This window comes from Scatophagus argus, chromosome 17 (assembly GCF_020382885.2).
Source record: "Scatophagus argus isolate fScaArg1 chromosome 17, fScaArg1.pri, whole genome shotgun sequence".
Classification (NCBI taxonomy): domain Eukaryota; kingdom Metazoa; phylum Chordata; class Actinopteri; family Scatophagidae; genus Scatophagus; species Scatophagus argus.
Genome location: NC_058509.1, coordinates 19,417,979 through 19,431,359, shown reverse-complemented (window position 1 = coordinate 19,431,359; position 13,381 = coordinate 19,417,979). Strand labels below are relative to the sequence as shown.

Here is a 13,381-nt window from a genome sequence, read left to right as displayed (position 1 = left end):
TACAGGTAAACTCAGGCTGTTTCAAGGTGTTCAGAGAGCTGAGAGCACAGCTTGACAAAACACAACGTCTTCATTCATTAACATGAGACCACCGTGTTGGGACAGTGGGGGTGTGTGTGTGTGTGTGTGTGGGGGGGGTCCTTCTGCTTTTAATACTCTGTCATTTGAACAATATGCTACTACTGTTTTTGTTTTTATTTTTAATGCTTTTATTCCTATTTATTTGACCTTACTCATTTTATTGTCTTTTTCTATGCTTGTGTTCTTTAGCTTCACTCTCACTTTATCTGCCTGGTCTGTTTTTATTTTCCCTTGTAAAGCACTTTGTGTATATATATATATATATATATGTGTGTGTGTGTGTGTGTGTGTGTGTTTATTGCTACTACCTGGCTGGTGACAGAGGATGAAGTGATTGCCGTCGTAAAATCCTCCTGTATTGTGAGATGGTGGGTGTGTATTGTGGATCTGTTGCTGGACTTCTTACACTGTATTTCTGTGTTGTCTCACTGGTAGCTGAAAGGACACACCCCAGTCAAGTGCTGTTTTTAGTCTGAACACAGAAAAGTGCTCTACTAGGCTGATGTACTGACTGAAAAATCATTGTCGTTATCACTGACTTACTAAACGTGTACAAGATATTTGTACTGCATGTGTAAATAGCACTAACTCAAGCTAATAGAAAATCAAATTAAGTTGTCACTGTCTAACCTCTGTACGATCAAAGAGGTGAGCCTGCATGTCCACACACTGTAAACACACACACGCACACAGTCGTACTGACGCCTGAGACTGAGACAGGGTCTGTCACATTACAGCCAGTGTTTAATTGAGTATTCAATGAGTATGTATTCTCACAAGGCATTAAATGTACAGCAACCTACCACTAACGTCATACATGGTGATGGGCTCACTCCATGCCAGAACTCTACATGTCCACTGCATGAACACATATCCTGATGCCATGCACTAATATAGACAAATGAGCTGTAAAAACAAACTAAATGCACTCACTCAGTATGATCATTTTTACATGAAACCATCACATGAACCGGGAATAATACACGCACACTTTTAGGCAAAGAAGATGACGAGGGTGACGACAATGTTATAAACAATGCAATAACAATAAGAACAACATTGACGAGAACAATAACAGTATTAAAGCTTTTCATGACCATATCAACATTCAGTGTATTGGAAAATACAATCCCAATAGACTCTTTGTATAAAAAAGAAGCTTTTCAAGTCAGCATGGAACAAATAACAGTTCATTTCTCTGGGGTGGGGGCAGGGTGGATGACAGGAGCGGGTGTGCTTCCATAGATTCCAAAGGAGGGGAAGTGTGTGTGTGTGTGTGTGTGTGTGTGTGTGTGTGTGTGCTGGGTAGGGTGAGGGGTCCTGGAGGAGTCATGCTGGTCTATGTGGCGTAGCGTTTGGTCCACTGTTTGGCTATCCTGTCGTGCTCGGCTCTGTTGGTCAGGTACTGTGTGGCGATGCTTCCAACCAGAGGGTCGGCTGTAACACAAGAGGAATGAACTCAGTGACACTCGAGAAAACAAACGAACAACGACTAAAAAACAACAAAAAAAACAACTTCTAATTTTCACTGCTAATTAATGAAATCAACTCCTCGCACACCCAAAGGTATTCATCATAGAGTGCTATAGACTGCTTTAATATGGAGGACCACAAATGTCAGAAATAATGAAGCACTTCATTAAGAACTAACTGTGTAATAAAATGTTTTTACCTTAATAATTTTGTATACAAGTTAATTTATTAATCTATAAATTAATGTCAATCCATCAATAAAAACAACTATGCTGCAACTAATAATTGTTATTATTTTTTAGTTTTTTACTCCCGTTTGCTCTGCCAGTACTTTTCCCGACTGATTGTTTAGTCTATAAATTGTTAAAACTGAGAAGCATTTTTTTTTTCTTGAAAAACAATATATAGTATATATATGATAGTTACAGACTTTTTTTTTTTTTTTAACAGTGTAGTAATCCATTAATCGCTTTAGCTCCGGCTGACAGTTGACTCCATTAGTAGCTAAGTTTTAACACTTTAAATTAGGGACAGACAAATTATCATCATGGGCAATCACTGTGTCCAATATTTATGTTTTTGTTTTGTTATTTTGTTATATGTTGTTATTTTTAATGTATAAAAATAAATGAATTTCAGAATGTGCTACTGGCTCTGAGGCACGTTGTCTGTAGTCACACTTCTAAATGTTGCGCAGTAAAAGTATAAAGGACCAGAAAATTGAAATACTCAAGTACCTCAAAATTGTACTTGACTAAATTGTGCTTAATTACATTTTGGTTTTTCTAAATTTTGAGACTAAAGTTTTCATTTGTACTGCAAATGTATATTGTTTCAAATATTGGTTATTGGTTTCCTGGGTTACTAATAATCAGTATCAACAAGTTTTTACCAAAATGCCAAAAACACGTAAATGAAATTAAGTCTAACTGCAGCCAAGTCTTAGAGACACTGAACCTTGTCTTGGCTGCACTCTAATGTAAACATTTCACACCTTCACTATGAGATTTTCTGAGGGGAAAATGTGGTATCAGCAGCAACCTTCAAAAATCCACATCTGTCTGTGAGAGTGATATTTTATTTAGGACATACAGCATGCAAATCAAACATGGTGCAGAAACCTACGGCCAACCACTTGAGCTCATCAGCATGCATGGGAATTTTATTACAACCACACAAAAGCCATAAGTCAAACAAATAGAGCTCTATCATTCCTGTGGTCTGACATGAAGCTTGTATCTTACGATGTGCGGCGGCGGCGGCGGCGACACTTTAATCGACAGAAGAGTAAAATGTGTGCGCTGCTGTAAATCAGTGGCGATCACAGCGGACTGGAGAAGCAGCTGTTCTGTCCCGTCTGCTGATACACCGCACACGTTCTGTCGGTCAACAGCCACCGTTACCAATTCCCACCAGCTCCTCCACTGACTGTGCTGATGCTCAACTGGTTGTGCTGCTGGTCAATTCCTCAGTGAGGTGACAGAGAGAGAGAAACAAATTCCCGAGCCTCACACACACACACATGCACGCACACGCACACACACACATGCACACACACACACACACACACCGTGCTTGGCTTCAGACTGTCCCCTGCGAGGCTCGGTCTGCTGACGGAGCAGTGTGATGAGCTTGGCTGAGCAAGCAGCACAAACACCCCTCCTCTAATCCCTGCTAGGGTTTCAATGATGGGTTTTTTTTTTTTGCACAGGCTTATGCCCATATTTCTGGATGAATGGATTCTTACATATCATGGCATTGTAGCTTTAGGCTGGAAGCATGTTACTTCTTATGTGACAGCCTGAACTGAAGATAGGAGCTCAATTGTGTTTGTTAGTGAAAGCTTGTGAATGATATGGTGTCCTGAATCTGCATAACAGTGGCTGCATTATGTCCCACTTGATAATCTTGCCCAAGACTGTTTCCTTTTTAGATTAGCTCCCCAAGGTTGGTATGATGCATGAAGCAGCAGCTAGGTTATGTCCACACATGTGAAGCTAAGAGGACCATAAATTATCCCAAGCATTGTTACAACACGTTCTGAAAACCAAAGACTGCACTGTGAGTGTAAATCTTTCACTCTGAATGTTCTAATCTCCTACCATAGTCACATTCATTCACATATTCATTGTGCTGTTACGACGTACCACTAAACTACAACCAGCAGACAACTTGAACATGCAACAAGTTGTATAAATGACTCTGAAACTATGGAGTTTAGGACTTAGGCTAAAAGCTTCATCTCATCTTAAAGCTTTTGAAATCTCAGAATGAAGGTAATCAGACGATATCTCAAACTTTCTTTTTCTTTTTTGTTTTGCACATCTACTTGTATCACTTTTCATGTGGACAGGCAAGGACAACAGCACGAATGCCTGTGAGGGGAGAATGAATGGGAACATTGTTATCTCCATTTGTACAATTCATCTCGTGAAGTTCACAAACATGCAAAAGAAAGAATGCTTGAAGAAAAATTGTGAAGGTCATGGGATGCAGACTGGAGGAGGCTATGATCAGAGGCTTTTAGTGCTGTCTGTGAAGAGTTAGGAACACTCCCCTTTAGGCATGGCCGGACAAGTCGTTATAGAAACTACTTCCTCTGCAGCGTATTCAGGCCTTCAGCCTTCAAAATGGTAATTTCAGTCCTGTTTGTTTTCAGCTGTTGTTGTCGCTTAGTTGTTGTACAAGCCCGATTCCAAAAAAAAAAAAAAAAAGATTTCATGCTAATTGTGATAAAGTGCTAATCCCTTTTGATCTACACTCAATAAAAAATTGGTATAATGGGATACGGGATAGACTGGGATGAGTATGAAAGGGGCATCCTCAAAAGGCTCAGTTGTTCACCTCTTTTTGAAACACACGACTGGATAAAGGATATTAAAACCTGAGCACAGGAACACTTTGCAAATCATTGCATTCTGTTTTTTTTTTATTGTTTTGCTGTTTTACACAGCCCTCCCAACATTTGGCTTATTGTACAGAAGTCACACAGAAGCTGCACCAGCACCAGCTGATAACATAAAACTGTTTTTATCTCACACGTTCTTATGTCAATCCACACAGTGAAGGCTTCCTTTAAGGCACAATGAGGCACGTGTTATTACAGGCCGTTATCACGACTCACACCCCTAAAGCTGCTGAGGGCAAAAAGCGGATACATTTATTAGAAAAGACTGGCTGAATATCAGCATATATCAGCCAGATATATGATCAAGCCCAGACAGCCACAACAGAGGAGGGATCCCTTTAGCTTTGCTGGACATTCCACAGAGGCTGAGACAGGAAAAGACAAGGGGTGGTGGGGAAGACATTCAACAGAGGCCCTGGGCTGGATCTGATACGCTCCGACATGGCATGTGGCTTAGCACCAATGAGCCACCAAGATGCCCCAGGTAGAAATCTGGTTGTGGGGCGTGATACGGGATTCAACGCGGCGTAACGGCGGCTCCAACAGCCATGGGAAGGTTGATTAACTGTCACTCCATCCGCTTCCCCAGCCTTAATGAGCCACATGCCAATGATCTCTGCCTGCACAGGAAAGACAGTCCTCAGACGGAAGGCAGCGGAGAGGGAAGGAGAGATATTGTTTAGAGTGTTTCAGATCCAGAGCCCACGTTCAGCAATTGAGGCTGGGTTTAAAGAAACCTAAGCAAATGTTGAGAAGTGTAGCAAAAGGACTGATTTTGATGAGGCAATAGGCAGAAAGAGGGATAGAAAGTGCGTGGGCAACAGGGGGGAGGGATGGCGGTGATTTTTTCTTTCTTTCTTTCTTTTTTTTTTTTGGTGGGGACTCGGTGTCGATCAAGTCTCTTCTGTATCATAGTTTAAAGAGATCGGTTCATTTCATCTCGCCAACATCTGAAAAAAAGTTGAAGAGGAGGAAGAAGAGGAGACGAGTGAAAGCTATTCTCATTTTCGCCCACGGAAGGAGAATCTCCGCTGCTAGGTTTATCAAAGAGCAATCCCAACGGAGAGCACAGAAGCTATCATCAGAGGTCTTCACAATCACCACCATCAGCCCCACCACCCCCCGCTCTTTCTCGTCTGTTGCGATCTCATTCCTCACTATTCACATCTGAGATCACCTGTCATTCTTGTGTCCTTTAAGTCCCCTTTTCCTGCCTCTCTTTCTCTGGCACTTTTCTCCCAATTCTTTCACTCAGAACCTCATTACTGTGATACCGGACAGATTTTTACAAGAGCTGCTTTTACCACCCCTGCTTGCTCAATTCAATACTTCATACCAACAGACATGAGCTGCACTGATAGCTGAAAGCCAGTCGAACCGGCAAACGACAGGTTTAACTGGTTCATAAAAGACAGACCGAATTCCCCGGTTCCTACCGTTGCTGCCGGTAAACTGGGCCATAATGGAAGTAATTAGCTTTAAAAATGTTGATGTCTTCTCTTTGAATGGTGTTTGTGTTTAGCCAGCCAGTCCTGGTTAAATATTGACTAAACTGCAGTGAAGGGAACAGGAATACCCAGGCTCACTGTTACTGGAAGGAGGATGAATGCAAATGATATGACAGTGCTTTTTTTTTTTTTTTTTTGCTTCTCTTGCCCACAGTTGCCGTACATTCACACCAGAGACAGTAATGGTTATTGAAGAGCGTTATCTGTTGCTTTAAAAAGGCCTCAGTGTGCTTCAGTTTGCAATACCACAAATACACATGAAGTGTGAGCTCTTATCCCCATTTGCACAGTTCATTGCACACACACTCACACACATACACACTAAATGTCATAAAACTGTTGGAGACACTTTTGCTTTCAGACTATCTGATGGCACATTTCACCATCTCGACTGAGACTGAGGCCTTAACTTGGCTCCTCTAAAACACTCAATCTGTGCGACACCTCACGAATTTCAGACTCACATCAACTTCATTACCGAAATGCGTTGGCAACTTTGCATCCAGTTCTCATGCTTGTATAAGCTTGTATCTCTACAAACAAGCCCACAACAACTATCTTCGCAAAAACAACAAGAAACACAACAAGTGCTCATGCTTGTAAAGCAGGATGCTCCATGTGAAACCGGAGGTGCTACTGAAGTCAAACACGTTAGCTAAGGTAAAAAAAAATAAAAAAGTAAAGCCACTGGACTTACATCAGGACCGCTCACACTCAGCCAAGGAAGCAAAAAGCCCTTGTTTTTTTCAGCAATCTAAAACGCCACCCTGTTTTGACTTGCACTTAGCCTTCTTTGGGGTGTGACTGAGAACAGAAGTCAACCCTGTCTTACAATATGAGACAGTTATAGTAATACTGTAATAAACAGTAATACTCCCACTAGCCCAGCCCACACTGGATTTTGGAGCTAACACTAATGGCTCATTTCATCTTGCCAACATCTGAAATTATTAAAGGGGAAAATTAAAGGGACGTGGACCTGACTAAGAACACACTGCAAAAAAAGTACACAAGAACAGGTCAAATAAATTATTCCCAAAGACGCTTTCTGTCATTTTGGGTTGTTCTTATCACGATGATGTGAGCTGAAGTGTTCATTTGTCTGACACGATTGGTTTTAATTAGTTATTGATGCTATAAAAAGGATGTGAAATGCCATGACTGACACCTGAGCGCATACTCGCAACTGATCAGGCGGGTGAACGGACAAGAGGAATTTTGACCCAGCTGATTTAGGGTCACATTAAAGGCTACAGTGGTTAACACATTCTGGTGTTACTCAATTAACTGTTACTAAAGAATAAAACACTTTAAATTGAAAAGAAGGTTGTTTAAGTGCGAGATAAGTCAATAAAAAAAATTTCCTTGACAGTGCTGAAGAGGAAAAATAACATCAATAAAGTCTTAAATGTTGCACTTTGCTTCATACTGACTGCTTACAGTACAAATATCCAGCACACAGTTCACTAGCTGCATGCAGGGTCATGAGTCATATCCTAACATCCAGTCATTTTAAACTATTCTTGGCCCAACTGTCAAAAATAGACAGCAACATTCTACATTCATTACATCTAATAAATGATACCTCCATTAAGAAAAGCTATTAAGACCAAAGACCAAATATCTTTGGCACATTTATGGCTCTTTATGCAATAGTCCTTTTTCAGAGCATTTACAGAATGGTGACCCTTTTCTGAAATCCCACAAGTGGTTACTTTAACAGACAGACGAAACGAGTGGCTTTTTTTTGTTTGTTTGTTTTTTTTTACAGATCCTGTCCCTCAAACCAGCAATGCTTCTGTAACAGCAACCTGCCTGTCTGTCATCTGTTGCTGCTGCTGTGCTACAAAGAGCACGATTCAAGCCTCAAAGTGACACACTTCTGTGGACATTATCCACACAGAATGGACACGTCAGTCAACCTGTCACAGCTAAAACTGGAGGGAGATATGACGACAAGAAGTGTGTGTGTGGGTGTGTGTGTGTGTGTGTGTGTGTGTGTGTCGCAGCTCTCACCAGGGTTGCAGTCAGTGAGCAGGGAGCAGATGGACAGTAGGACCTTGGAGATGGTGAGGGCAGGACTCCAGTTGTCCTTCAGGATGTCCAGACAGATCACCCCCTGACTGTTGATGTTACAGTGGTAGATCCTCGTACGGAAAGTCACCTGGACACGGACAGTGAGAGAGTCAGATCAATATTGATTTCTAGAAGACAACCACCATATCTTGAATTTCCCTCAGGATCAATAAAGTATCTATCTATCTATCTACCATAGTTTTGATTTGCATGATGCAAATATTTTGTGCTGAATATAGTTAGTGTATTAATAAAGGAATATTCTAACATTATTAACATTTCACGAGGTCATGTGATCAGTGATCATTGTTCACCACTAAATCAATTAATTGTTTAACCAACAAACAGTCAGAAAAAAAAAACATCAGTGGTTTTCCCAGAGCCCAGGGCGACCAACAGCTGACAAAGAATCAAATAAAAATCATCACACGTGGGAAGCTGAAAGCAGCATATATTTTACCGTTTTCCTTAAGAAATAACTAAATCACGCATTTTATTATCAAAAATAGATTTTTCTCTCGGCTGATTTATCAGTTATGGTTTCAGAAAAGGACGCAAACACTCTTAAGCTGTCCTTTTAGGCTGCCCGTACAAAAAAAAGATTTTATCAGTCAGCTGGAAAAAATAAAATCATACACATTCTGATTGATTTCCAAAGTTCAAACAGGACTGTAATGGATGTCTGCCAATATACTCATGCATTAATAAACATCTGCCTTATCTCAACTTCATCTGAGTACCTGAAGGCTGTTCTCAGTAAACGCACAATTCAATTCAGTGGCAGAAAGCTGCAGACTGAGAAACAGCTGCTGCTGTAGCTTTGTCCATGCAGCGTGACGGTGATACCGTCAGTCCCTATGAATCTGCTTTTGTCAACAGTAAAGTTGCCAGTCCTGTAGAACTCAGCAGAGCCTGGTCTCAGCACAAGGAGGACAACCTCATTAAAGATTGACCTTTGACCTCTCTGCTTCTTTAAAATGAATGCTGCTGACCAGGACGGGCAGCCCAGGCATGCTTGTGCTCCGTCTCCCTTTTCTGCTTGCTTTGTGAATTCAGCTTGCCCTCGTTTATTTCCTCCCTTTCTTCTCTCTTTTATCCTCTCATTAAGTCTTCATTCCTCCTTTCACATCTCCTACTTATGAGGGAAAAAAACAAAACAAAACACGCTCGTTTGCGAGCCAAGTCCTCCCTTTCCTCACATTCCACACTGGTGTTACTGCGGTAGAGCTACAAGCAGGACGCTTTTCATAACATGAAAGGATTTCGGGAGATGTGACGAGAAAAGGCAGAGACAAGGTAACGGATGGTGACTGTTCGAGGGCATGTCTCATATTTGACTTGCTCCTCTTGTGTTCTTGCACCTCCGCTGAGATGGGTTAGCGGTAGCATGCTAATGCTGGCAGCCATGAAAAAGATCCTTGGCCAGCCTGTGTGGTCTCATTAACAGCCTGTAATCCCATCATGGCTGATGCTAATAGATTATGATGCTGCCGCCGCGTAACAAATGCTGTGGGTCTAATCCTACATCCCCTCCACATTATGGATTCATCTCTTAGCATCGACATTCTCATTTTGTATACAAACTGCTCTCATTCTAATCAACACATTCATGTAATTCTAGAGTAGCTGCAGCTTTCACAGAAAACACTTCAACACCTGAATATGAACATGTAAAGCAAATGTCTTGTCAATCCATTGTGTTGTGTTAGAAGTGGACAGTTTGGACATTGTGAGGTGCTAGAGGAGAGCATCCAAAATGTAAAAGTCTCTTTCTCTGAAGAGCTGTTACAGCAATACCCTTTTTACATTCGAAAAAATTCCGCTAACCCCAATTAACATCTGGCTTTTGTCTTCAGCGGGAGAGAGCGCAATCGACATCGGTTCCTGGGCCAAATCAAGATCGGCTGTGATGGAAACATAATACCTGGCGGATTCTTGTACTTTTCAGGTACGATGCCATGATGCAGACATCACTCAATTGGAGTTGAGTTTGACCGAAAAACTGAGCTAAGAGATATGAAAACGTAACCACAGTAACATTGTCACTTGCCTGCATCCTGTTTTCTACTGTTCATTGTTTTCCAGTATATTTATGACATCAAATGTGACAAACCAGAATAAAAAGACAGAAGGGAAACTCATCTACTGGCAAGGAGTTCTATTTTTTGTTGAGCTTAACCATGTTTAAAAATCTGCACAAAAGCACTAGTTTTGGTGTAAAAAATGTTTGCATTTAAAGACTTGACATCATCACTGACATCATTTTGTGACCATGAACATGTGTTCACGGTCATGCAACACGCATGGAAAATTTCCTGGCAATCTGGCTGATAGTTGTCATAAAATTAAAATTAAAATTTTCCATTGATCCAGAATCCTGCAACAAGCTAAAAATAACATGTTCCACATACACAGCATGCAAGTTGTCATGGCTATATGTTAGCCCAATTTACACATACATTCCTTTGGTTGATACCAGTCCTAGGGTCATTTGAGTAAATATTAACCTGTTTTTGGGTTTTACAGGCTGCGGCAGTTCCCTTTAAATGCAAAAGGGTCACATTTGGCTTAGATGCAATATAGCATGTTCCTCTATCATTACCTCATTTCTGTTCATTTACAATGTCCACATTTAATAGTCACTTTGGGCGAATGGAATGAAAAGCAATTGAATGACAAATGACAAATCTTAAATGAGGCAGAATAGAAAGGTTTGGTGAATGGCTGATGATCTGTAAGTCTGAGCTTGATTTTATGGAGCGTCATGCCACGTTAAACAGCCTATTTCTCAAGTTTGAAGATGAGACTGGTATCATGCTGAGGAAGATAAAGTGCGCAGGGGAAGCCAGTTCAAAGTCATGGGGAAATTGGAGCTGATAGACGGGGATAATGTCAGTCAGAGGATTCTAATCTCTCAGCCTGCCATTGGGTAGCTCTGCTGAACATGTCCTGAAATGGACTAACGATGAACCAAAATACAAATGCTGAAGCAATGTCCTTGCCACCCTCAACCTCTATCTAAGAGTATCAGTTTCAGCCTTAACTGGCATTATCATCCTTACACTGGTGAGTGAGCCAGTGTAGTGAACAGCTGCAGCTGTCAGATTGGTGGCTTTGAGCCGGTGAGCTGCTGGACAGCGCAGCTCACAGCCAGTCTGGAAAAACAAGGCAGCAGGAGGCCAAGAGTTTAGACGGGCTCTGTTTCCCCCTCAGTGTGGACTGCCAGGAAGGGTGAAGTTTTCGCTGGTCAGAAGGGATTGAAGAGGACATTGTTTCTCTTTGGGAGTCTTGTTTAGCACCAGACTGCAGATCAAATACCCAAGGTCGTAACAAAATTCACAATCACTTTAATGTGTCATAAAAATATGAAATGCACTCAGCATGAAATGGCCTGTAACACCACTTGTCCAACAGACGAGATTAATCTCCATACAGAACAAATAAAGTTACGGGTGTTTCCTCTAGTCGTAGTTGACACTGGAGGGTTGTCAGCTGATTAAGCTCAACCTGTTTGGCTAAGCTGGCCCATGTGTTCGCTCTCTCTTTTTCCACCCTGCATTATTGTTTTGTTTTGATATATCATTCTTGTTTTTATGCCAAATCTTTTGCGTGGATTCCCTCCTTGTTAAATTCCCTGAGCCACTTTGTGTCAAATTGGGGGCTTGTCCAGGATCCAAACTGGTTTGGTGAAGACTGACTGCTGTTCAGACTCGTTTCTCAGGTTATATTTGAGGAGTTGGGTATTGATGGATGTTTAAAGGGAGCCACTTAATTTATTCAGTTGGAAATCCCATTTGTTCGGAATGTGAGGTAAGTACTGGTGACTACGGCCACATCACAGTTGGTAAGTACAACGCATTCCCTTTGTAGGCTGAAGTGGTTTATCTCAACAGCAGGCCGACCAGTTTGCTTTCACTTTAGAGCGCAGGAGAACGTGGGTGAAGGCGATGCCTCCAGAATCAGTGGGATCAGTGCATACGTATCTACCATAAGTATCTGTCTGAAGACTAGAGTTGAGTATTGTTGTTGGGACTTGGAAGCTTGTGCTTTTTGGTGGCTTTGTAATTTCACCACTGCACATGTTCCAGTACATGCATATCATATTTGTTCTTTGAGTTTGTAATCTTAAACACACTATAATTGTAAAATAATTCAGTTCTGTTCGTCTAGTCTGGTGTGTTAACTTCATTTACGTCTGGCTTGCCTCAAAATAGGCAGATGGTAGAACTTCATTTGGTAGGTGTTTGCTTTGTCTAAGTGCGGTCCTTGTTGTCAGACTTGTCAGACTGAGCTTGGTGTTCATTCTGAGATCAATATTTAACATGTACTTTGGGTCAGGGCCTTGAACTGTATTTCCACCTCATGATTATACTCATGGGGTGGATTTTCACTGCAAGCAGATGTTCATTTTGAAATTAGTACTGTTTAACGTGAATATTAATACAAAAAATGCCTATAAGTGGGCACTAGTTTTGCCATGTCTTGATTATTAATTTCATATTCAAAGCCCTCTGGAGCCTGTGTGCCAGTGCTCCTGTAAAAACCCTCTTGGAACGCATGTTACTGTGTACTCTTTGCCCTGCCTTCCTCCCTGTTTGGTTTGGTTCTATTTCATTTGTCTTTATCTTCATTTCCATTTAGCTATCCTGCATGTTCTCCCGTTCTTATTGGCAATAATGATAAATCAAATAAAGACCCAGAAGGTCAGAGGCTGATACCCAGCCCAATCAGTGCTCTATTAAGAACATTTTTTTTGTGCGTGTGTGTGTGTGTTTGTGCCACTTTAAATTTACTGTGGCTTCAAGTCTCAGTTTTCTGTATTTTAATTTTGAATCACTACATAGAAGTGAAGCAAAGAACACACAGACAAAATATCTCTGCAACTCCTGAACAGATTACCATGAAATTTGCTGTTCCCTGCACAGTGATTCCAGAGGATTTTTTTGTTTTTAAGACCTTTACTTGAACACTGTCAGATCATAATTTCCCTTCACCTATAAGTTTGGTCAAAAGTATCTTAAAAAATTATGGCTGAAATTTCATATCATTTCCTGCAGTCTCCTCAATAACTCCTTCACTTTCCAGCTATAATCCAAACCGTACTGAATGGTCCGTGCCAAAACAAGATAAATAAGGCAGATTTCCTGAATGATTTTCCTGTTTCATTTTCTCTGTTTATTTTTCCAACGCATGTCTCTAAAAGGCTGATAGGGGTTAACCAGTGAGTATTTCTAGACTTGAAACCAAAACCCAGGGCAAAATCAGAAGCACTAGTCAAAAAGAAGTAGCACTGTCACTCGGTCTACTGTGTAAATACTGACACACACTTGCATCA

At 41.1% G+C, this 13,381-nt stretch overlaps 1 protein-coding gene across 1 annotated transcript in view; it reads right to left on the bottom strand.

Annotated features, from left to right (window-relative positions):
- Positions 1-807: 807 nt before the first annotated feature.
- The window catches only part of LOC124074937 (ubiquitin-conjugating enzyme E2 E2-like), a 57,526-nt gene continuing 44,952 nt past the window's right edge, over positions 808-13,381 (bottom strand). The window contains exons 5-6 of the mRNA XM_046418286.1: positions 7,987-8,134; positions 808-1,518 (exon numbers count right to left, since the gene is read on the bottom strand). Coding sequence (XP_046274242.1) covers positions 1,421-1,518; positions 7,987-8,134 — 246 coding nt within the window. The 3' untranslated portion in view covers positions 808-1,420. The remainder of the gene's footprint in view (positions 1,519-7,986; positions 8,135-13,381) is intronic.